This window comes from Pogona vitticeps, chromosome 4, assembly GCF_051106095.1.
Source record: "Pogona vitticeps strain Pit_001003342236 chromosome 4, PviZW2.1, whole genome shotgun sequence".
NCBI lineage: Eukaryota > Metazoa > Chordata > Lepidosauria > Squamata > Agamidae > Pogona > Pogona vitticeps.
The window spans coordinates 39,806,281-39,832,110 of record NC_135786.1 but is presented as its reverse complement, the minus strand read 5'-3'; the positions used below and the strand labels follow the sequence as shown (position 1 = coordinate 39,832,110).

The 25,830-nt window shown below is 39.8% G+C and overlaps 1 protein-coding gene across 2 annotated transcripts in view; it reads left to right on the top strand.

Moving 5' to 3' along the window:
- SYCP1 (synaptonemal complex protein 1) overlaps positions 1-25,830 on the top strand; it is a 113,697-nt gene that overhangs the window by 79,989 nt on the left and 7,878 nt on the right. For both annotated transcript variants that reach the window (XM_072997139.2, XM_072997140.2), the window contains 8 exons: positions 4,990-5,052; positions 8,085-8,147; positions 9,644-9,706; positions 10,456-10,572; positions 13,225-13,335; positions 22,910-23,002; positions 25,361-25,435; positions 25,753-25,812. In XM_072997139.2, the coding sequence (XP_072853240.2) occupies positions 4,990-5,052; positions 8,085-8,147; positions 9,644-9,706; positions 10,456-10,572; positions 13,225-13,335; positions 22,910-23,002; positions 25,361-25,435; positions 25,753-25,812 (645 nt within the window). The remainder of the gene's footprint in view (positions 1-4,989; positions 5,053-8,084; positions 8,148-9,643; positions 9,707-10,455; positions 10,573-13,224; positions 13,336-22,909; positions 23,003-25,360; positions 25,436-25,752; positions 25,813-25,830) is intronic.

The window sequence follows — 25,830 nt, the reverse complement described above, 5'->3', positions numbered from 1 at the left end:
CATCTAAATCTGGAAGAACAGAAAATTTAGTTAGTACTCAACAAGATGAGGCAGATTTTGGATTTAGTGATCTAGTGTCCAACTTCAATATTGTAGAGATTATTCAGTGGGAAAGGAGAAACTTCACTGTACTCCAGTCAACAAAGTAGAGAGGATCTTATGTGTAAGGATTTTTATTCAGTGACTGCTTTGATCATAGAAAGAAGTGAGGACTACAGTAGCTGTAAATCAGCAATTTTGTTGGGTAATAGATGGAACCATTCATAGTAAGAATGCTCAGTCACCACAAATATGTTCCAGCCCCTTTCCAAAGAGGAGCTCGTAAAATAGTTGCATAGCAGATTTACTTGATTCACTGTGTGGTGGACTGTGAAGACAAAGTAATTCAAGCTACAGTAGTCCTGAGAAAGTATGCTTGGATTTGTTCTTCAAGAATCATGAAAATGCCGGAACTAAGATCAAGACTTTCCCATTTGATGGGGGATATCTATTCAGTGCTCATACAGATAAAGCCTTTGATTATTTTTTAAAAACTGTATATCACAATCACAGTTTTCTGAGCAGTTTATAACATGGAATTGTCCACTTATTTATTCAAAGCTGAAATCACTTTCCAGATAAACAATTGTGAAAAACAGCAACAGCGGCCAAAATTCTGTTGCTAAGCATAGTAAATCACACTGCAGTAGGCCCAATGGGTCAGTGGGGATTTAGTGAGTCAACTCTTCTTTAAGTTCAGTTGATTCAAATGGGCATACTCTGACTTCAGTTTACTACTCTGACTTCACCTTACACAGTATGGCTTCACAAAAAGCCCAGAGAAGACCTGAAAACAAAAAAGGACTCACATATGACATAGAAAGAAAGCTAGGCCACAAAGAAAGAGTACAGACAAGTAGCAAGGAATTGCAAGGATGGCATTAGGAAGTCTTGTGCAAAGCAAAATAGAAGAAACAGTGGCCCACCTACTCAGTGGAGATGGAAAACTGAAAACAGACAGCAAAGGAAAGGCAGAAGTGTTCAATTCCTTTTTTTAGCTCAGTCTTTCCCCAAAGGACAGACTATAACCCTCCAGAGAAATGTGAAGTGCAAGCGGAGGGGACAGGATTGAAGCTGGAGACTGATAGTCAAAGAATACCTTATTACTTTGAACAAGTTCAGATCTCCAGGGCCAGATGAACTGCATTCAAGAATATTGAAGGAACTGGCTGAAGAACTCACAGAACCACTGTCCATTATTTTCTTGAAATAGTGGGAAATTGATGAGGTTTCAGATGATTGGAGGAGGGCTATTGTTGTCCCTATCTTCCAAAAAAAAAAAAAAAAAAGGGCAAAAAGAAGGAACCTGGGAACTACAGACCAGTCAGCCTGACATCAATCCCAGGCAAAATTCTGGAACAGATTATAAAGCAGTCACTATGCAAGCACCTAGAAAATAATACAGTAATAACTTGAAGCCAACACAGATTTGTCAATAACAAATCCTGCCAGACTGATCTGATTTCATTTTTTGATTAGGTAACCTCCCTGATAAACAGAGGGAGAGCTGTAGACATTGTATATCTTGACTTCAGCAAGACTTTTGACAAAGCGCCACATGATATCCTGATTAGGAAGCTAACTAGGTATGGGCTGGATAGATCAAGTGTCGGGTGAATACACAATTGGCTACAGAATCGTACTCAGAGGGTGATGATTAATAGGTCCTTCTCTAACTGGGAGGAGGTCACAAGTGGCGTACCCCAAGGCTCAGTCCTCGGCCCGGTGCTCTTCAATATTTTTATTAATGATTTGGATGAGGGAGTGCAGGGAATGCTTGTCAAATTTGCAGATGATCTCAAATTGGGTGGAATAGCTAATACACTAGATTGTAGACAGAAACAAAAATCAAAATAACCTTGATAGGATGGAGCACTGGGTTGAAAGCAACAGAATGAAATTCAACAGGGACAAGTGCAAAGTACTGCACCTCGGAAAAAGAAACCAATTCCACAGTTACAAGATGGGGGATACCTGGCTCAGCAAAACTACGAGCGAGAAGGAACTTGGAATTGTCATAGATCACAAACTAAATATGAGCCAACAGTATGATGTGGCTACAAAAAAGGCAGATGCTATTTTAGGCTGCATTGATAGAAGTATAGTTCCCAAATTCCGTGAGGTGCTAGTCCCCCTCTATTCAGCACTGGTTAGGCCTCACCTCGAGTACAGTGGTGCCTCGACTTAATGACCATAATCCATTCCAGAAGATGAGCATAACTTGAAATGATCATACGTCGAAACACCATTTCCCATAGGAATACATTGAAACCCCATTAATCCTTTCCAGCAGGAAAAAAAACCCCAAAATAAAAAAAAATAAAACACTGCAAGCCCCATAGGAATGAGCTGGGGCCGAAAAACAAACACTCCAAAGCAAACCAAAATCAACCCCCACCCAGCCAGTCCCAGAAGAATGCCACAAGGCTGGTAAAAAAAAAAAATCAACCCCCCTGCACACAGCCAGCCCCAGTTGAACGCTATGGGGCTCGGGGGGAAAAACCCACCAAAACATGAAAAACATCACAGCACAGAATATAACGCCCCCAACCCAAACCCACCCTGCAAAACAAAGTAAATGTACTTACTAAGGAGCAGAAAGCAGCTCCAGACAGTTCTAAAGCCTCCTCCGACGCACTCTAACCGTTGGGGTGAAAGAGCTACAAAGAAGCTCTTCCCCAACCAATGGTTAGCCCTCTAATTTGAATTCCCTGCCTTTTTTCCCTGCCTCTTTTGTTTGCAACTCGAAGCTCTGGCTGCAAGTCAAAGCAAAATTTTGTGGCCGCAGATGTTTGCAACTCGAAATGGTTGTAAGTCAGGACGTTCGTAAGTCAAGGCACCACTCTATTGTGTCCAGTTCTGGACACAACACTTCAAGAAGGATGCTAACAAATTGGAACAAATGCAGAGGAGGGCAACAAGGATGATAAGGGGCTGGAAACCAAACCTTACGAGGAAAGGATGAAAGAATTGGGCATGTTTAGCCTTGAGAAAAAAAGGCTGAGGGGTGATATGATAGCACTTTTCAAATATTTGAAAGGCTGTCATACAGAGGGGGGGGGGCAAGATCTGTTCTCGATCATCCCAGAGTGCAGGACATGCAACAATGGACTGAAGTTAAAGGAAGCCAGATTTCAGTTGAATATCAGGAAAAACTTCCTAACTGTTAGAGCAGTACAACAGTGGAACCAATTATCTCAAGAGGTGTTAAGTGCTCCAACCCTGGAGACATTCAAGAGAAATTTAGACAACCACCTGGCAGATATCCTTTGATGAGTATTCCTGCATTGAACGGGGGTTAGACTCAATGGCCTTATAGGCCCCTTCCAACTTCATGATTCTATGATTTTATGATAAAGTAAGTTGCAGTTTGATTAGGCCCATTTGAATCAATGAAACTAATGGAAGTGTTGACCTACCAAATCCCTCTTGAATCTATGAGCCTACTCTAGTGTGATTTACTATACTAAGCAACAGAATTTTAGCCAATGTCAAAGCAAACATCACTTTTTTTTGTTATCAAAGAAGGGATCATGTAGTCCTAAACATCAGTTCCATTTTTACTTTTTAACATGGTATTCTCAAACCATCTTTTACAAGGCACCACATAATCTTACGAGGAATCTCTGCAACCAGTCCATTAACCTCTTACCTCAAAATCTGACACACAATTACCGCCAACTCCTAGGCACTTACAATCATAGCCCAAGTGTATATTATGGAGTTTGACTCCCTCCCACTAGTCAGAATTTTCTGCTCAACTCCCTTTTCAAGAATTCTTCTGGAGGAAATTACAAACCTTCAGAAAAGTGCTAAAATAAGTTTATCCTTCTCAAAATCATGATAGGCTTTATTCCTGTTATTTTAAGGCTGCGGAGAAAGATGGAACTCCATAGGGTAAAGGGACTGGTTGCAAGGGGAATTAATTTTATGCTGCAATTGGAAGTCAAATAATAGTTCAAATCCCTCTGACAGATGTGACAGTTTATTTATGATTTGTAGTGGTATTACTGAGGGTTCTGACAATCTCCAGTCTTGTTTATTGGTTTCATTATAGTCTTTCCAGTGAAATAGAAATCATCTATATGAGTCCAATTCTGGCTGATGGATGGACATGTACATTCATTGTGTTTCACCCATGCAGTAATAGGAACAGCTTGATGCCAGGATGCACTTTCAGTATAGGACAAACATTCTGCCTGTATTTTAATAAATAAGATCAATTAAGCTCCAAACTGAGACTCTTTAGCATTCCACAGTCGCTGAATAATTACTAGGTAAAAAAGTTTATCTGGGCCTGTTTCAGAAACAATCTTATTACAAGCCTGCATCAAAGAAAAAGTGAGAAGATAATGTGGTTAGTAGCAACAACAAACCCATTCTATTGGCCAGATAAGTAGATACACCTTGAAACTCTGCCCAGACGATAATGCAGGATAATATCTGCACAATAATCCTCACTTTTAGAAGTCATTCTGGTGCCACATTGGACAGTCATCTGTTTGTATGCCAAGGTGTCTCCTGGGGAAGCTGTTAAAAGTTGAAATCTTCCAAGAGTTTAGCAAGGAAGAAATATGATTATTCTACTTCCTCCTCCTATCCAGAACTTTAGGAACTAAGTGTTGTAAAAATGTGGAGAATGTTGGATTAGTTACTACAACCTTTACTATATAACTATATCATTGTGTTTGTATGGCAAGTAATCATGACAACTAAATTAATGTAAATTTTTCATGCACTGAGACTCTTACTGCTGGGTCATAAATTAACTAAGTTCATGAAAGCTAGTTATGCATCTTAAATGGCAATATCATATTCTGTGAATGTTCATACTGAAAGCAAGATGAAGGCTTCTTGGTGACTGTATAACACAGTAAGATAAAGCAGCTTAAATAAAAATAATGTTGATTTTTAAAAAAGTAGTTGTTAGATTCTGCAATGTATTTTCAGGTTAGAAACATTGAAAATGAAATCTCAAAAAAGGAAAAGCAGCTGAAAACATTAGAAAACAAGGTATGAACAATGGCGTAAAATGCATTTTAAAAGTACAGTAGTGTTTTCCTACATTGTTTCATTCCGCGATACAGTCTTCATGCTGTAAAAGCAAATACATTGTTAATATTATGCCATTAGAACTATTGTCAAATTGTGTACAGTACTTAGAATCATGAATGCAAAATGATATCTCATGAATAAGAAGACTATTACAGACTTCATGTTTCATTAAAAAAAATTTTGTGCACAAATTTAAATTCTACTGGAGTGAAACTTGGTGAAACTGCTCTAATTACAATCCTGCCATGGATTTTTAATGAGATGATTATGGTCCCATCAAGACAGACTGTGGTTTGCATTGAATGCGAGTTCGAATTGTGGTCTCTTCCTGTATTGATCTGGATTTATTCACTGCAAGATTCCATACCGTAGTCAGTTTTTCTTCAGTGTTATCCAAACTGTGACAGTGACTACATGGTCAAATACCATGGGATTTACTCCACTTATAAAATGGGTGAATGCAAAATATAATTTACTGTATGCATGATGCGAAGGCTGATTTGACTCTTTCCAGCCCTTTTTGCTCCCAAAGCGGTGCTTCTTCTCTGTCTCTAGGGGAGTTCTATTTATTGAGCTGAAAGGATTCAGTGGGGCTCTTTCCCATGTGGATGTTCTTGTAAAGATGGGGACATGGTGATGTAAATACTTGGAAAACAGCCCCCTCCTTTCTAACTGCTTTGTATCTTTGGCAGAGGTTCAGATGGAAAGAACACAGAGATATCCAAGACACTGAGCCTATGAATATGGAGGAAGATCTTGGGGCGGGGGGAGAGTCCCAGTGTGTTTTGTGTGTGTGTACATGTTCATTTCAAAGCCCCAAATGTTTTCCCTTAGTGGGACATTTTTTCTAATATTCTTTGAAATTTGCATGCATACACACACACACTCCACATCGATATCCCCCTCTAGTAATTTGCACATCAGAAGAGGTCAATAACAGGATTATCACCATTTCCCCTCACTTTCCTGGCTCTAGTTTTCTCACAGAAAACCATATAAGGATTGCAGAGGCAGGACCAATGGAAGAAAGGTGGGCAGAGGCAGGACTAGAGTAAGGAAGGGAGGAAGGGGGCTGTGGGCTGGAATGCTACTCACATCAAAATGAGTATAAATGGTGAACTCACGAATCAATCTGCATCCCCTGTGTGAGCACTGATTGTGATATCATATGTCATAAGGATTGCAGAGGCAGGACCAATGGAAGAAAGGTGGGCAGAGGCAGGACTAGAGTAAGGAAGGGGGCTGTGGGCTGGAATGCTACTCACATCAAAATGAGTATAAATGGTGAACTCACGAATCAATCCGCATCCCCTGTGTGAGCACTGATTGTGATATCATATGTTATATAGGCTGCAAATCAAATCACAGCAAAGCTGAATCACACTGATTCATCTCTCCAATGTAGTCATACCCAGAGTTTGTACATGGACAAAAATCTTTTCCATTCTTCTTTCTTTGTCCCTCTCCCCATTCACTCCTTATCTTCACCCCTTGTTTGTTTCCCTTTCTTGATGCAGTCTGATTTGGTAGTGAGCATTTCCTTTTTGTGAAGAAGGGCTGTTGATTTCTTCATAACAAGGAAAAAAGTCTGCAGTTTCAAGGAAAGCTTAGAATCATTAGCTCTCTCTTCCTCCTCCTTTTTGTAAAACAGCATTATGTCAGTCAGGAAGCAGAAGATAAGAGGCAGCTGGGTTGTGGAGGCAAACTCCATTCCTCCCTCTCTTCACCTTTACAAAGTCAGGCAGAGGCAGCTGTGCTCTGCGCTGAGAACATCTCCACACATGACATGACAGCTGATATGTGTGTGTGTGTGGGGGGTTCTGCTTGTAAACAACCCCACAATACCAATGTTTTGTGGGAAGAAGGGACAGATGAGGTAACAGATCTGGAAAAACTCAGCTTAATTTTAAAAAATCCAGTTCCCAGGTGTGATGATCGCCCCACATCATTCAGGCCATTCATAGTCATGAACTGATTTGCATGAGCCTATGAGAGGACTGGAGAGGCGGAGTCAGCAGCTATATGAAGATTTGGCAGGAGAAGGAGGGGTCAGATAGAGATTGGGATGAGACAGAAATCCAGATAGAGATTGGGATGAGATCCAGATAGAGATAAGGGCTGCTTAGTCAGAGAGAGAGGGAACAGATACTGAGTGATAAGGCTGGTAAAGAAAATAGGTAGAGAAGGTGGTAATGAAATTGCAAGAGAAAAGTACAGTATGTACTAAGAGAACTGTTAATGATTTGCTTGTGTACAATGTTTATCTGAAGAACTGTTATTATTAAATCTGCTTCACTTCAGTAAATAAATTCTGTTTGTATTCACAAGACAAGTGTTCTGACAAACATAATTTATATTGTGGATAGAGGTAATCCACTGGTGGCAGCGAGAGGCAAACGTGACGTGAGCCTTTGTGAGGGTAAAACAGACAGGTGCCACAAAGGTGAACGCTACACCAAGTGAAGTAAAATACAACTCAAATGAAAGGGAAAGGGAGGGATTGATTAGAGAGGCCAGTAATGTCACATGTATCTGTTCAAGTAATCTGAATAAGTGGGCAACATAGCCCCCCCCCCCACATACACCTTAAACAAGAGCAAATAGGATGTGTGGATGGGCTCTGTGTGCAGAATTTGAGACTTATCAAGTCTAGATAAAATACTGTATAGAGATACCCAATGTGGTGTAATGGATACAGTGTTACACTAGTACTCTGGAGACCAGGGTTCAAACCACCACCCGCAGCCATGGAAACTCACTGGGGGAATGGAGCTGATAAAAACACTACTTAAATACCCCACTTACCTTGAAAGCCCTGTTAGGATCTCTGTAAATTGGTTGTGATTCGATGGCATAACACAGCAACAACAGGGAAAAATCTATGTAAGAACCGCTTCTTAAAATCAACTGTCCTACTGAAATCATTACAACTGTAATTAATACCATTACTGTATATATATATTTTTGAAATATATTTCAACACTTTTTAGATCAATAGTTTAAAGAAACAGATTGAAACAAAATCCAAGATTGTTGAAGACCTGCAGCAAGAAGTAAGAAATGTTATGAGTTCTGCTCTAAGAAATAAATAGTTCATCTATGACATGCAAAGCTGTTGTGTAGCCAATGCCTGTTCTGATTCAAAGCAAATCTAATGTAAATGTCCCATTAAAGTTTAAAGGAATAAATGTTAAAAAATTAAAAAAATGTTCCTAGATTATTATTATTTAATCAGCTAAGTGTACATTATAAATAAACAGGAGGATATACAGTAGTAACGTCAAAAGTGTCACACTTTTGTGTGAGAAGTAGAGATGGGCACGAACCCCAAAACAACCATGATATTCATGGAAAACTGCCTATTCGTTGCTTCGGATTAGTTTGCGTTCATCCAAATGGAGAACGTGAAAGTTCCTGGATGAACAAATTCTGGGGTGATTTATGAACTTCCTGGTTCATTGCCCCTCCACAGCCTCTCCACCCCTTCCCACTCACCCACGCCTTCCTAATTCTCCCACCCCCTTCCTACTGCCCTAGTTGCCTCCCTACCTTGTCCTCGTCCTCCTTTGCCTCCATCACCTCCACTATCTTTGCGAACAGCAGCCAGCTTCCCTTCTGGCAGCCTAGCTTGCCCTGTCTGCCTATGTGTCTGCCAATCAGCTGATTGGTGGGCCATAGGCAGACAGGGCAGGCTAGGCTGCCAGAAGGGAAGCTGGCCACTGTTTGCAAAGATGGAGGCAGCAGTGGCGGTGGAAGCTGAAGCAGTGGCGACAGCAGAGGAGGACAGTGTAGGGAGGTGACATGGCAGTGGGAAGGGGTGGGGGTCAGACTGTATGGTGGGACACAATTCTTTTTGTCTAACAAAAAGCCCCAATGAACCAGCTTTCTGGTTCATCAGTAAACTAGCTGGAAATTCATGGTTTGTCAACCTTGACAAACCAAGACAAACCACCATTTTGGCAGTTTGTGCCCATCTCTCGTGAGACGGCATCTACTGTGGATCACATCTCTTTCTCCCCCCCAACTTCATTACTTAAAGTCAAGTAATAAACTAGAAAGGGTCCTAAATGTCACACCAATAACAAGGGGAAAGATCCTGGTCATGTGAGTCTTGCCTTTTCTAGATGGAAGTGGGAGTTATACCATAGTAGATTACTTCTTCATGCTAAACCACAGTTGAACATTCAGCATATGTGACCAGTGTTCTGGTACAAAATGGAAGAGGTGATATATTTATTTAAAGTACTTAAAATCAAACATTCAGTGGATGTATTCGCGAAGGCTTTCACGGCCGGGATCTAATGGTTGTTGTGGGTTTTTCGGGTGTCTTGGCCATGTTCTGAAAGTGGCCAAGACGCCCGAAAAACCCACAACAACCATTCAGTGGATGTTTTCATGAATAAAAGCTTGCACTTAATGTTTAATTTTTAATGATCTAAATAAAGGTATCTCCTCTTCTACTTTCCGATTTTTAAGGGACCACACGGCTATCTCTGATGGTTTTTTAAAATGTATAATAAACTTAAATAATATTTACTGTTGTTAACAGAATAAAGTGTTGCGAAAGAAAATTGCAGCAGAAAGCAAGCAAACCAGTATTACTGAAGGAAAGGTAGGAATAACTTTGAACTTTGTGTTATTTAAATAATTATTGTGGGGATCAGAGATAGAAAAGTTGGAGAATTAGAACTATATGGTGTTTCTCAAAGTGCATCAAGCATATAATGAAACAAGCCAAGGTGAGTCCAGTTGAACTTGTGGCTTTGACCCTACCTACTCTTTCCTATCCAAGTCTGCAATAAAACTTCAGAAGCAACTTTTATTGCAGCAGACATTTCCTCTGATACCAGAGGCCTTCTGGAAGAAAATCCTGCAACAGTTCTGGGGGAAGGGGAATAATGTGTATGGAGGCTTCAGCTTCTCCCCACCCCACTTACCCCAAAGTATTGTGTTTTGAATAATCTTACTGAAGCAATTTTATATAAATGTGCCAATATATCTGCTTATATATAGGTGCTAACCACCAGATGTTGAGCCCTAATTCACTAAAATTAGTATACGCTTTTGGTACAGCAAAAGAGTCAAATGAACCAATTTTTTAAAAGTTTATTTTATTTTACATCTAGTGATAGGAAAGCAGAGTGAGTTACATTTTTGAATACTTTACTGGATTTGTGCCTGCTTTGCAGCCACATTTGAGAATGGCTCACTTTTGTTTTAGATTACTTAAAGGAAAAACTTTAAAAAGAAGTGGGTGGGTGGGCATGTTACACAGATAGTGGAGAAACAAGAGAGGTTAAATGAGAAAGATTTGAGATGACTGTCAGAAAAATACTAAAACAAATATTTTATTGTTTAAAGGTAAACAATTTACAATTAGAGTTGGAAAATATAAACAAATTACATAATGAAACAGTTGATAACTACAAAAAGGAAACTGAGATGGCTAGGGCAGCTGAAGAAAATCTTCTGAAAGAGGTAAGAGTTGAAATTATGTCACATCATATTCTGTCCTTTCTAGACCTATCCACGCTGAGCATTAATTCAACTTTTTTTGCACCCATGTTGCAGCCTGGTGTCCACATGACACCATGCTGAAACTAGTGTCAACAGAGTGAAAGAGGGGTTGAAAAAACTTGCTTTCCAATGTGTTTTTTGGGGGGAGGGGGTTAATGCAACCTGGTGGTGTATTTTCGTCCTTCTGCATATTAATAAAGTTATTTTGTTCCGGTGCAGAACAATCTAGTACTTTTTCACACTGAAGCTAGAGTTTTGGAAGAGCCACATTCCCCTGTAATGGATATGTTGAACTGTTTCCCATTCCCTTTGGTTTCTTTTTTGCCTGCCATCAAAGCAAGAGCATTCTAGAACCTTTCCATTTCTGTTCAATTCACTTCATTCCTGGTAGCTCTTCTTCACTTCCTTATTTATGAGTTCCGTTTTATAGTTGTTAGTTGTTATTTCTTCATGTCTGTGAAATCACACACGTGGCTTCATTCTGCACCTGCACAAACACTTTCAGAATCTTCTAGAGCCTGAAAGGAAGTTTTTGGACATGGACTCTGACCACTATGCATGCCCCCCACCTCAGGAACACTCCTCAATTTCTTTCTTTCCATTGAAAAGTTAACACCTATTGAGGATTTTAGACATGTTTTTCTTCTGTTACTTACCATCTCATCATCCTCTTTGTCTACCATTTGTATATAGTTCTTCCTATCCTTCCTCGTGCTAAAAAATTATAATATAGTTTAGCTTAGTGTATGGGTCCCATCAAGTGTGATACCATCATCTGTTAGTGTAATCCTCCTCCTGTATTTCTCTGAAAGAATGCGTATTTTTGATATATACTGCCACTCCACCTCCCTTTTTATTCTCTCTGTTCTTTTTGATCAGGTTTTATCCCTCAATTGCTGTATTCCAGTCATGGGAGTCATCCCACCAAGTTTCAGTTACAGTATTTCTGTCAAGTCATAGTTACAGTACCCCCCTGAATGAAAATTTCCAGTTCTTCTTGTTTGTTTCCCATACTCCTGGCATTCGTATACAGACACCGGAGGTTGTGTGATTTGTGGCCTGTTTGTCTGTACATTTTATGAATATTATTATGATTATTATGGTGATTCTTGTTATAATTATTATTGCGATTATTATTGTTCATGTTATTATTGTTGCCCTTTTGATGAGTTTGGTCCATTTCTCTTATTATATGTAAGGCTTCATCTCCCATTAACTCTGTGCTTGCGTCTCCCTCCCGCTTCCAATTCAGTTTAAAGCCCTCCTGAAGAAGTTCTTCATGCTGTGGGCAAACACATTTTCCCAGTCCTTGTTAGATGCAAGCCGTCACTTGGTAGCAGTCCTTCTTCCAGGAAACTTAGCCCATGGTCTCGAAAAAACTCCCTCTAGTCAACACCACCTTCATAGCCACTCATTCACCCAGAGGATCTTCCTTTCTCTTCCAATTCCTCTTTCAAGCATCGGTTGTTGTTGTTGTTTAGTCCTTAAGTTGTGTCTGATGCTTCATGACCAGAGCACGCCAGGCCCTCCTGTCTTCCACTGCCTCCCAGAGTTTGGTCAAATTCATGTTGGTAGCTTAAGTGACACTGTCCAACCATCTTGTCCTCTGTTGTCCCCTTCTCCTCTTGCCCTCACACTTTCCCAACAGTAGGGTCTTTTCCAGGGAGTCTTCTCTTCTCATGAAGCATCAGTAGCATGTATGAAAATATCTGGGCCCCAGAGTCCTTGAGTTTCCTTCCCAGAGCTTCAAAGTCAGATGTGATTTCTTGGTAGCTCTTCTTGGCTGTCGTTTGTTCCCACATTGATAAAAAGAAAGGAATATGTACAGTATATCACAGAAGTGAGTACGCCCCCTCACATTTCATAAATATTTTAGTATATCTTTTCATGTGACAACATTGAAGAAATTATACTTGGGTACAATGTAAAACAGCGAGTATACTGCTTGTATAACAGTGTAAATGTAAAGTCACCTCAAAATAACACAATACACAGCCATGAATGTCTAAACTGCTGTCAACAAAAGTGAGTATACCCCTAAGTGACAATATATTAAAGTTAATGCTGGATAACAGTTGTTATCCAGCATAAATAGTAACTTTTAAAATATGACTCACAATAATTAAGCAACTAAATCTGCCATAGATGTCCTTAAGATCCTAATATATGTTTTTGCTGTACTTTCACTTAGCTCCTTTTTTCAGCATATCTCAGCTAAATAACATATTTGTTGTTGTTTAGTCATTAAGTCATGTACGACTCTTTGTGACCCCGTGGACAGAGCATGCCAGGCCCCCCTGTCTTCCACTGCCTCCCGGATTTGGGTCAAATTCATGTTGGTAGCTTCGGTGACACTGTCCAACCATCTCATCCTCTGTCGTCCCCTTCTCCTCTTGCCTTCACACTTTCCCAACATCAGGTTTTTTTCCAGGGAGTCCTCTCTTCTCATGAGATGGCCAAAGCGATTGCAAAAAGTTAGTCATAATGTGGTTTCGTCGTTAAACAGAGCGATCGTAAAGCGAGGCACCACTGTATTGTGAAATGACTCATATATAGTTTAACTTTAAAATATTTCCGTCATTCATATATTCATATATGTTGTGTTATTAATAGCTAGAAGCAATGAAATTGGTAGCTGATGAAGCAGTGAAAATGCAGAAGGAAATAGACATCCGATGTCAGCACAAAATCACTGAAATGGTAGCACTTATGGAAAAGCATAAGGTAAATATAACATTTGTTTACATATTGACTAGAGCCATCAGGAAGAATCAGCAAAAACAAGGACAGAGCTGTGCATGCATTTGGAGCTTCGTTTGATGTTGCTGAATCAATTTTCATTTCCAGGCAAGCTTTTTCATATTGACCTTTTCCATTCAATGGCAAGATCTGTTGAAGCCAAACAGGAACTATAGCTCCAGCTATGACAGTTTAAATTCTTGCAGTTTGCATGAAATATATAATTTTCTTTTTTATTTTTTACATGAATGGTTTGTTTTAAAATGTAATTTCATTTTAAAATTAACTGTAATCTAGTTTTGAAATTATGTCTTAAAAGTAATAAAGATTGGGTTATATATGTGAAAATCCCAAAGGGTTGTGTGATCTATGTGCCACCTTTGAGATATCTTTTCTGGATGCTGTCAACCACAATGGTGCAACAGGTAGTTATCAGAAAAATAGTCTTTGAAGTATTTATTTATTTATTTATTTCATTTATATCCCGCCTATCTAGTCAATTGTGACCACTCTAGGCGGCTTACAACATACACTTAAAAAAAAATTAAACATATAACATACCACATCACAAAAATAGTTTACATAAATTAAAAGATAGAATACAATTTTTCCCAAAGATGGCGAGAAACAGGATATATTATAACAGAAAAAAAAAGAATAATTAGGTATTAGGTGGAAAGGGGGAAGGCCTGCCTGAACATCCATGTTTTCAGTTGTTTCTTAAAAATACCCAGCAAGGGAGCTGCGCGAATGTCAGGAGGTAAGTTGTTCCAATGGCGAGGAGCCACCGCCGAGAAGGCCCAGTTTCTTGTTTTTTCCTTCCGGGCCTCCCTCGGTGTCAGGCTCCTCAGCCTCACCTCCTGATTCGCATGGGTGACACGGGTAGAACTGGGTGGGAGTAAGCGTTCCACCAAGTATCGAGGCCCTAAACCGTTTAGGGCTTTAAACGTAAGCGTCAAAACTTTGAAGTCAACGCGGAACCGAATGGGCAGCCAATGCAGCGCGGCCAGAATAGGAGAAATACGATGGTATCTTCGGGCTCCACTTAGGAGTCTGGCCGCCACTTAGGAGTCTGGCAGCCTCAAAGGTAGCCCCACGTAGAGCGCGTTACAGTGGTCTAATCTTGAGATTACGAGCGCATGGACCAGGGTGGTGAGCGCCCCCACATCGAGATAGGGTCGCAGCCGGGCTATCCGCCAGAGATGTAAAAAGGCGGTGCGGACCAGGGACGCCACCTGAGTCTCCATGGAGAGCGCCGGGTCCAGATGGATCCCCAGACTGCGAACCCCACTCTTTGTGGCAAGAGTCACCCCCCCAAATGAGAGGGAGTCGCCCAAGCCGCCAACAGTGGGGGCACCCACCCTCAAGACCTCCGTCTTGTCCGGGTTCAGCCTCAGCCCATTCTCCTGCATCCACTCCAGTACGGTCCCCAGGCAGCGCTGGAGGGACAGGATGGCATCACCTGCAGTTGGTGTAAAGGAGATGTAGAGCTGGGTGTCATCCGCATACCCACATCCCCTGATGACCCCACCCAGCGGCCTCATGAAGATATTAAACAGCATTGGGGAGATAATCGACCCCTGTGGAACCCCACAATTGAGGCTCCACGGGGCCGAGACACTCTCTCCAAGCTATACTCTCTGGGGATGGTCCTCCAAGAAGGAACGGAGCCAGGCAAGCGCCAGGCCACCAATTCCCAGCTTGGAGAGCCTCCCCAGGAGAATACCATGGTCGACAGTATCAAAGGCCGCTGAGATGTCGAGAAGGACTAACAGAGAAATTTTTCCCCTGTCAGCCTCCCTCAATAGGTCATCGTACAGGGCGACCAATGCCGTCTCTGTTCCGTGGCGCAGCCTGAAGCCCGACTGAAATGGATCCAGGGCATCCGTTTCTTCCAAGTGAGCTTGCAGCTGGTCAGCCACCACCCTCTCCACCACTTTGCTCATGAAAGAAACGTTGGCGATGGGCCTATAATTACCAATTTCGTTTGCCGCCAAACTAGGTTTCTTTCTTATGGGCCTAATGAGTGTTTCCTTGAAGGCAGAAGGAAACCTGCCCTCAAGGAAAGACCCATTTATTATTACAGTGGCCCATTCTGTTGTTATCGGCCTGGCTGCTTTGATTAGCCAGGCCGGGCAAGGGTCAAGAGAGGAGGTGGTGGCTCGACAGCGGTCAAGCACCTTGGCCACCGAATCAGGCGTGACAGGCTGAAAGGTGTCGAAAATCACCGGGCAAGACGGAGCGCTGGACATCTCTGCTCGACTCACTGTGTTCAAAAAAGGAGAGAGGTCCCGGCGGATGGCCTCCACTTTAGATTTTAAAAAGGCTGCAAACTGGTCAGGTGAGAAACTAGGGGGAGGCCTATCACCAAGACCAGTTCTGGATAGGTCGCGCACTATACAGAATAACTCCGCCTGCTGATTGGACGCTTCGCTTATCCGGTTAGCGGAGTAAGTTCGACAAGCAGCCTTTACCTTAGAGAGGTAAAGGTTAGTTGCGACACTGACAGCTATCCAATTATAATCCGTCGGGTCCTTCCTCCACTTACGCTCTAGCCTTCTCCTATGTCGCTTCAGAGCTCGGAGCTCCTGGTAGTGATCTTTGTCTATGGAATGCACTTTCAACACACCAAATAAAAACTTCTTCCAAATTTTTTGCTTTTACTATTTAAGTTTTAGTGTTGATTCCCAACATTCTAATATTTGAACATTTTAATACAATGTTGATGGATTTACTTGATTTGGTTATATATATATTACTTTCATATATTTTAAGTATACTTTAATATGCTTTAAGCCCAAAACAGCCCTTCAATGTAGTTTGGCACAGGGGGACTACAGCCACATCTCAGCTGTTATTCTGACCTCTCTCAGCAATTATAGTACAGATCATGTGCCTGTCCTCTGCGATCTTCCAGCACTGGGTAATTTTATATGAAGGAAATATCTTTTTGAATATGTGTGTAGTGTATAGCAAGTATACTGAAACCTACATTTTACAAAGCCAGGAAATTCAATTCTCATCCTGTCTACCATTCACACTTGTCAAAGCACAGCTCAGACAATTGCTTTGTGTTTGGGTAAGAAGTGGTTAACTGATGAAAAAAGGAGTCAGCTTTTGGACTTTTGCCCTGCTTGGTGTCACTTTGTGAATGGTAGCGAGCACAAGAGGGTATCCTGTAGACCATCTTGATTGCTGCCATTAGTGCTGTCAACATTCAGGATGCCCTCTGCGGTGTAAAACTTGCCATCCTTTTTCCTGCTGGCAACTCAGGCACAATATTTTGCAGCAGTATAGGGCCATTTTGTAGCATTTTGGATTGTTGATATAGAAATACAATATCCCACTTTCACAAAATGGAGTGGGTTTTTAAAAATAATTTAATCTATTAGAATGGACCTTCACAGGCAGTATCCAATGTACTACTATCTTGCACGGAGATTGCACTCTGTACTATCTAGAATGCAAAGAGCAGTGCTAATAGAGTATGGTATCTATCACATGAGAAGCTGAGCAAGTAAGTGATGTTCTGGGTGATATTGTTAGAAACTCTAAAGTTGCAGCCCCAATAGATGTGAGGATGTAGTTGTCATATACATTTTTCTGTATCCATGTTGTGTTGCCTGTTCAGTGCTAGTAGCTGGGTCGGGGTTGGAGGGGCTATCTCTAAGCAAACATAGGCCTGCCACCCAAAGCTTTGGAGAGGGAAGTATTACAATGGACTGTAGCTTGTTGATAATACACATGAATAATCACAGCTAGGAGCTGTTGTTCTCCTTCATGGATTGCTGCCTTGTCGTGGCGAAGGGGCTTGAGCAATTCAGATAAGCTATGGGCTATGCTGTGCAGGGACACCCAAGATGGACAGGTCATAGTGGAGAGTTCTGACTAAATACGATCCACCTGGAGCAGGAACTGGCAAGCCACTCCAGTATCTTTGCCAAGAAAACCCCAGGAACAGAAACAAAAGGCTAAAAGATATGATGCTGGAAGATGAGCCCCACAGGTTGGAAGGCATGCAGCATGCTACTGAGGAAGAGCGGAGAACAAGGACAAGTAGCTCTAGAGCTAATGATGTGGTTGGGGCAAAGCCGAAAGGACGCTCAGCTGTGGATGTGCATGGAAGTGAAAGGGAAGTCCGATGCTGCAAAGAAAAATACTGCATAGGAACCTGGAATGTAAAATCTATGAACCTTGGTAATTGGATGTGGTGAAATAGGAGATGGCAAGAATAAACATTGACATCCTGGGCGTCAGTGAAATAAAATGGACGGAAACGGGGGAATTCAATTCAGACAATTATCATATCTACTATTGTGGGCAAGAATTTCATAGAAGAAATGGAGTAGCCCTCATAGTCAGCAGAAGAGTGGGAAAAGCTGTACTGGGATACAATGTCAAAAATGATAGAAGGATTTCAATACCAATCCAAGGCAAATCTTTTAACATCACAGTCATCCAAGTTTATGCACCAATCACTGATGCTGAAGAGGCTGAAATTGACCAATTCTATGAAGACTTACAACACCTTCTAGAACTGACACCAAAGAAAGATGTTCTTGTCATCATAGGGGATTGGAATGCTAAAGCAGGGAGTCAAGAGATAAAAGGAACAACAGGTAAATTTGGCCTTGGAGTTCAAAATGAAGCAAGGCAAAGGCTAATAGAATTTTCTCAAGAGAACAAGCTGGTCATCACAAACACTCTTTTCCAACAACACAAGAGGCAACTCTACACATGGACATCACGAGATGGGCAGTACCGAAATCAGATTGATTATATTCTTTGGAGTCAAAGATGTAGAAGCTTCATACCTTCAGCAAAAAGAAGACCTGGAGCTGATTGTGGCTCTGATCATCAGCTTCTTATAGCAAAACTCAGGCTTAAACTGAAGCAAGTAGGAAAACCCACTGGGCTACTCAGGTATAATCTAAACCAAATCCCTTATGAATACACAGTGAAAGTGAAGAACAGATTTAAGGAACTAGATTTGGTGGACAGAGTGCCTGAAGAACTATGGATGGAGGCCCGTAATATTGTACAGGAGACAGCAACAAAAACCATCCCAAAGAAAAGGAAATGCAAGAAAGCAAAGCAGCTGTCCAAAGAGGGTTTACAAATAGCAGAGAAAGGAAGGGAAACAAAATGCAAGGGAGATAGGGAAAGTTACAGAAAATAGAATGCAGACTTCCAAAGAATAGCAAGGAGAGACAAGAGGGCCTTCTTAAAGGAACAGTGCAAAGAAATAGAGGAAAATAATATAAAGGGAAAAACCAGAGATCTGTTCAAGAAAATTGGAGCTCTTAAAGGAACATTTCATGCAAAGATGGACATGATAAAGGACAAAAATAGCAGGGATGTCACAGAAGCAGGGGCGTCACATCAGGAAGAGGTGGCAAGAATACACAGAGAAATAATACCAGAAAGATCTGGATGTCCTGGACAACCCAGATAGTGTGCGACAAGGCTGTATACTGTCTCCCTGCTTATTTAACATATACGCAGAGTACATCATGCGAAAGGCTGGACTGGATGAATCTCAAGTTGGAATTAAGATTGCCGGAAGAAATATCAACAACCTCTTATATGCAAATGATACCACTCTGATGGCAGAAAGTGAGGAGGAATTAAAGAACCTCTTAATGATGGTGAAAGAGGAGAGAGCCAAAAATAGCCTGAAGCTCAACATCAAAAAAACTAAGATCATGGCCACTGGTCATTGTTTAGAGCTGCCACATTTAAAAGACATGATGTCATAAAGTTATATACTTAACTGACCTCCTGACTCAGTCACAAGGCCAGTGGAGGTGATGGCATTCCAGTCGAACTATTTAAAATCTTAAAAGATGACGCTGTTAAGGTGCTACACTCGATATGCCAGCAAGTTTGGAAAACTCAGCAGTGGCCAGAGGATTGGAAAAGATCAGTCTACACCCCAACCCCAAAGAAGGGCAGTGCCAAAGAATGCTCCAACTACCGTACAATTGCACTCATATCACACGCTAGCAAGGTTATGCTCAAAATCCTACAAGGTAGGTTTCAGCAGTATGTGGACCGAGAACTCCCAGAAGTACAAGCTGGATTTCGAAGGGGCAGAGAAATTAGAGACCAAATTGCCAACATGCGCTGGATTATGGAGAAAGCCAGAGAATTCCAGAAAAATATCTACTTCTGCTTCATTGATTACACAAAAGCCTTTGACTGTGTGGACCACAGCAAACTATGGCAAGTCCTTAAAGAAATGGGAGTGCCTGACCACCTTATATATCTCCTGAGAAACCTATACGTGGGACAGGAAGCAACAGTTAGAACTGGATATGGAAACACTGATTGGTTCAAAATTGGGAAAGGAGTAAGACAAGGTTCCATATTGTCCCCCAGCTTATTTATATGCAGAATACATCATGCGGAAGGCTGGACTGGAGGAATCCCAAGCTGGAATCAAGATTTCCAGAAGAAATATCAACAACCTCAGATATGCAAATGATACCACTCTGATGGCAGAAAGTTAGGAGGAAATAAAGAATCTCTTAATGAGGGTGAAAGAGGAGAGCACAAAAAAATGGTCTAAAGCTCAAGATCAAAAAAACTAAGATCATAGCCACTGGTCCCATCACCTCCTGGGAAATAGAAGGGGAAGATATGGAGGCAGTGACAGATTTTACTTTCTTGGGCTCCATGATCACTGCAGATGATGACAGCAGCCACGAAATTAAAAGACTTCTGCTTCTTGGGAGGAAAGCGATAAACCTTGACAGCAACTTAGAAAGCAGAGACATCACCTTGCTGACAAAGGTCCACATAGTCAAAGCTATGGTTTTTCCTGTCGTGATGTATGGAATCGAGAGCTGGACCATAAAGAAAGCTGACCGCTGAAGAATTGATGCTTTCAAATTGTGGTGCTGGAGGAGACTCTTGAGACTCCCCTGGACTGCAAGGAAAACAAACCTCTCCATTCTGAAGGCAATCAACCCTGAGTGCTCACTGGAAGGACAGATCCTGAAGCTGAGGTTCCTATACTTTGACCATATCATGAGAAGACTCCCTGGAAAAGATCCTGATGTTGGGAAAGTGTGAAGGCAAGAGGAGAAGGGGACGACAGAGGATGAGATGTTTGGACAGTGTCATCGAAGCTATGAACATGAATCTGACCAAATTCCGGGAGGCAGTGGAAGACAGGAGGGCCTGGCGTGCTCTGGTCCATGGGGTTACGAAGTGTCGGACATGACTAAACGACTAAACAACAACAACATATATGACCACAAAATAGATAGAATGGTAGACTGATATACAATCATAACTTAGAAAGAGTTACTTTAAATGCTAGATAAATATTATCAGTTATATAATAAACAACTGGAATTATAAAATATATGTCTGAATTTGGATTCTCTTTATATATTGTATATACTTTGTTATGATATCTGGAACTACTCTTAGAAGGAATTATTTAGAATTATTATGAAAAAATGATTATATAAAAGATGGAAGGAACAATAGTGCCAAGATTAGTATTTGTGAAACACTGGAAGGAGTCTGGAACACCATAAGTACAGGAATTGATAGGAAGAATACTGGGAACTGAAGAAATCAATATGTTAACAGACTAGCTGAATTAAAAAAAAGAAAGAAAAGAGAAACTAAGAAGAAACAAAAAAGAGAAAAAAGAAAAAAGAGAGAAAAAGGAGCTCTGGGAAACTTGGTGGTCATTAATATATGATCACAAAATTGTTAGAATAGTAGGCTGATATAGAATCATAATAGTAAATAAATATTAACAGCTACATAATTAATAATTAGAATTACTAAATATAGGTCTGAATTTGTATTTTCCTTATATATTGTATATATTCTCATATGTTATCTGAAACTACTCTTAGAAGGGATTATTTAGAATTATTATGAAAATAATGATTTGTATTATGTTTATTCAAATCCACCTCCTCTAAATGAATTCTTGTCCTAGTTACCTCCTACCCTGCCCTACCCTTGAAGAAAATAATAAAAAATTTAAAAAAAGAAAGAAAAGCCCCTGATGTTTGGAAAGTGTGAAGGCAAGAGAAGAAGGGGATGACAGAGGATGAGATGGTTGGACAGTGTCACCGAAGCTACCAACATGAATTTGACCCAACTCTGGGAGGCAGTGGAAGACAGGAGGGCCTGGCGTGCTTTGGTCCATGGGGTCATGAAGAGTCGGACACAACTTAACGACTAAATAACAACAACAGGAGCTGTTGTTGACAATTGTGATGGAACCCTCACCAAGTTTGCCCAGTAACTAAAGAAATAAGCTGATAGCTGAAAGAATACAGGAGGAGAGTTAATTAAGAAGATCCTGGAAGATATAAATAGAGTGGAGAGTTAAATTGTATCTGCAGGAGGGAGGTAATGTTTAAGAGTGGGCTATAACTTGAGAGAATTACTTTGTCTCTGGGATGTTTGAGAATTAGCATGCAATTCAGTGTAGCTGTAATTTGAACCTTGTTTAGTTTTAAACAGTTGTGTTTTTTTCCAATAAAGATCATATTTTTATGTTTCATTCTTAGCATTGCTTTGACTCTAATATTTTGAACTTAAGGCAAGCCTACAGAAAGTAAGGACAGTTTAAAGGTGATTGACCAGGTCGAGGTGGTCACAACAATTAATTCTTTTCATTGTCTTATTAGAATGTTCCCTTTCAAATATGACTTTGGTGGAGGCTACTGGATTTATTTTGGTTGATCACAGTTCACGTTTATCCCTGTTTATAATAATGTCTGTTTAATATGTTGGCTTAGTTCAGTTTTGCTGCTGACATGATTTTATTCTGTAGACTGATATATTAATTATTGTTATTGTCATGTATATAAATGTATTTGTATAAATATCAGTTCTTCAAAATCTTATCTTGAGTTCTTTTATCTGAGCTGCTTTGAGTTCTTGAAAAGATATAAAATGTCTCAAGTAATAATTATTTGTATGTTGGAGTATTTAAAGCATTTCCCATTATCCTTCAGTCAAGAGGTTTCCCAGGATAGCTTACATAAAAATAATGTACAGTACTTGCAGTGTAACAACATATAAAAATGGTGCATATTTGACTAATCCCATGAATTTTAGGAACAAGAAAAGACCGCAGGATATATTATTCATGGCTTGCCCCATTGAGATGTGAAACAGAAACTGAGAGGGACTACATTTTTCGCTTGACATAGCATGTGCAGGGGAAAACAGCTAATTCTTATCCCCTGCCCAACATTCCATTAATTACCACAGTATTTATATCCAGCCTGAGTCACTTCTAGTAATACAATGGGATAATGGGAAAATGTTTCAAAGAACAATACACAGTGAAAGAAAATAGTCAGGAAGGAGCTGTGCTGCTTTCTTACATGTTCCTTCAAATGATTCCATGTGTTCTTTTCCAATGTATAAAATAAATCCCACCACCCACTTTATACATGAATGGATAAGCTGCCCATCAGGTATACTCAGCCCTTGACCATATTTTGAAAAATATACAGAAAGTAGAATACTGTGTGTTATTTAACATATGTACTGTATTACTTTCTATTTGTAGCGCCAATATGATAAAACAGTTGAAGAAAAAGACACAGAATTAGAATGCTTTAGGACAAAACAACAAGTATTATCTTCAACAATTGGATCATTGGTAAGAATGTCTTCTGACTTATTTTCAGCCATTGGTGTGGTTAATGTACCCTTTATATCTTATTAATTTATATATTTTACTAGACACCTTATTTATTTCTTCAGTCCAATGAAGGAACGCTAATGTTCAGCTTAGAGGACTAGCAGTGACCCTTCAATGTTGAGACAAAATGAAATATGCACAACCTCCAACTATAGATATGCATGTTGTAATTAAGTACAGTACACCTATGTTCACTTTTTATGAAATCACTGCAAATGGTGTAATCCTCTTCATTATCAAAATCTTTACTTTGCTTAGATCCAGCTTTTAAACAATTCTATTTTATTTTCTGGCAAATTTTTCTAATTTTGTATTTTAATTCAGTACGATTGTAGAAGGGAAGGATTTCCCCCCTCCTTATCTTGCACAACCTCATTACATGATTTACCAAGACATATTTCAAGCACTCTTTCCATCTGTTTGCACAGAAAACTAACTAAGATACAACCTATAGGCTCCCCCAGCCCATCTATTTCACCACAAGATCTTCTGTAGCCAGAGACCTAATCAGCCTGGTAATCTGCTGATTGTCAGATAGAATACTTTTATGGCAACAACAGGAAAATACACTTCATTAAATGATGGTACTGTATCATTCTTATACAACATATTAACTATCTTGCTTTCTTTATTTCTTTCTTTAAGAAGATTTTTTTGTATGGATCATGTTTAATGCATATCCATTTGCAGTAATCAATGACATATACATTTATTCCATATCATAAAATATGTTGCCTCATGGCTTGGGGGAAATTAAGACCCTTTTACATAAATTCTTAAGATGCCCTTTTGATAGGGAGCAAGGACACCAGACAGGAAGCATGGTGGAGGCTTAAGCCAGTGCAAGACTAGGCTCAGGGAGCTGAGCCCTCTGCAATGATCAGGCACAATAGCACAAGACTCCTGTCTAGCTGAGCCCCCTCACAATTCTCCAGAATTCTGTACTGAAACCAATCAAGCTGAAAAAGAGGAAGTGTATTAACAGAATGAAGAAGAAAAATATAAAAACTGTTGTAGTTCAACTGTCTCAGAAGTAACTAAGGCTAGAATAAATGCTATGCAGATGTACTTCAGATTAAGCCCAATAGAACTCAGTTGTGCATGGTAGTGGCATTCTGTGCTCTTTAAAAGTAATTTTATTGAGCAATAGGAAGGCTCATCTCCTGCAGGTGGGAAACGTGGGAGAGCTATATCTGCTATTTTACTCAATGTAAAATAGACCAATTACAGAGCAAAGGTCTTCAGCATCATTCATGATTCAGTGCCATCTTTCAGTAAGTAAGGGTGTGATCAGATGATGCTTTATCTCATGTTTTGGACCATTTTGGCACAGCCAGTTTTGGCACAGCCAGATTGAAGATTTGATGGAAGAGAAATCATCAGATGTTAGACAACAGTTAAAGGAACATGTATTAATTCCAGAACTGTGTTTATTGAGTGCAATGCCAGATAACATACGTAGATGGGATTAAGTGTTACCCAATAAGCTATTTAGCTACAACAGTCAGAAAATGTGAGGTTAAAAATCGGATTACTGTCCTGGATTCATCCTTCTCTTCCAAAAAATGGAAGAAAACAGAGCCACGGAAACAAAAAAAGCATACTGAGAAAATATGGGAAGTGATGGAAATGTATACTTTTTCAGGCACGCTGAATGTATGTCCAAGACAGAAGGAAACTGAAAGAGGGGATGTATTTTAAAATTGGTCTCCGTTTCCTGATAGTGTTGGAATAACTTAGATTCATACCAAAACATAATTATAAGTTGAAAGCTAGAGGGTAATCAAACAGTTAAAAAAAAGAAGTAGAAAGTTGATTTTTTATTGAAAAATGAATAGATTGGATGCTTGTATACTTGTATACTTAATATGAATAGATTGGATGATTGTATATTCTGTGTCCTCCTATCCTCAAAATCCTTCCACTTCCTTTCATCTTTTGTATTCCCTACCCTATCCTTAGTAGTATAAAAATAAAATATTATATTAAAAAATAAAAATAAAGACAAAGTAGTTAAAAGTGTATATACTCAATTGAAGACAACTTTCAATACAAACTCCAATCAATAGTAAATAAATATACAAATCCATATGTTAAGTAAAACAGAATGAAAGCAGAGTAAAATAATTCCTGTTTTTTTGTTTATATAGTATATAGCATTTTTGCCCATTGTTGCCCACAACAAGAATTGTCCATTCCCCTTTTCCGTCAAATCTGTATTTTTCATTTTTGTTTTCAAAACTTGAGGATTTAATCTGAGTTTTCACATAAAAGTGTGCCTATGCCACTTAATTCTCACCTAATTTTCATTCTCAGGAAAAGGATCTTTCATCTAAGAAAAATGAATGTTTTTCACTTCAAGAGCAGCTTAGAACAGTAAGAGAAGAGAAGGTATGTCATCTGGTCTTATGTTTAATGCTTCATCCACAGTTTTATGGAAATAATATTTGTTGCCTTATGTCTTTCATGTGCCTAGGAGCTTAAAGACAAACTTAACGTACAATTGTATGGGAAATAAAACATTTTTCAATAGTATTGCGATTCTGGGGAAAAATAATTATTCTTTCTTTTGATACAGGTCTGATTTTTTTTAAAGTGCAATTTTAAAAAACCCTAATCAATATGACTTTCATGAAACCAAAATTATGAAATTGTTGGGTAGTTGATAATTTGCAACTGTAATTTTTAATTGATTTCCACCCCTCTAGGAAAGCCTAGCAAAAGAAGCAGAAAAAAGTCATCTCTATAAAACAGAGAAAAAGCATAAGGTGACTATGCTTTTCGAA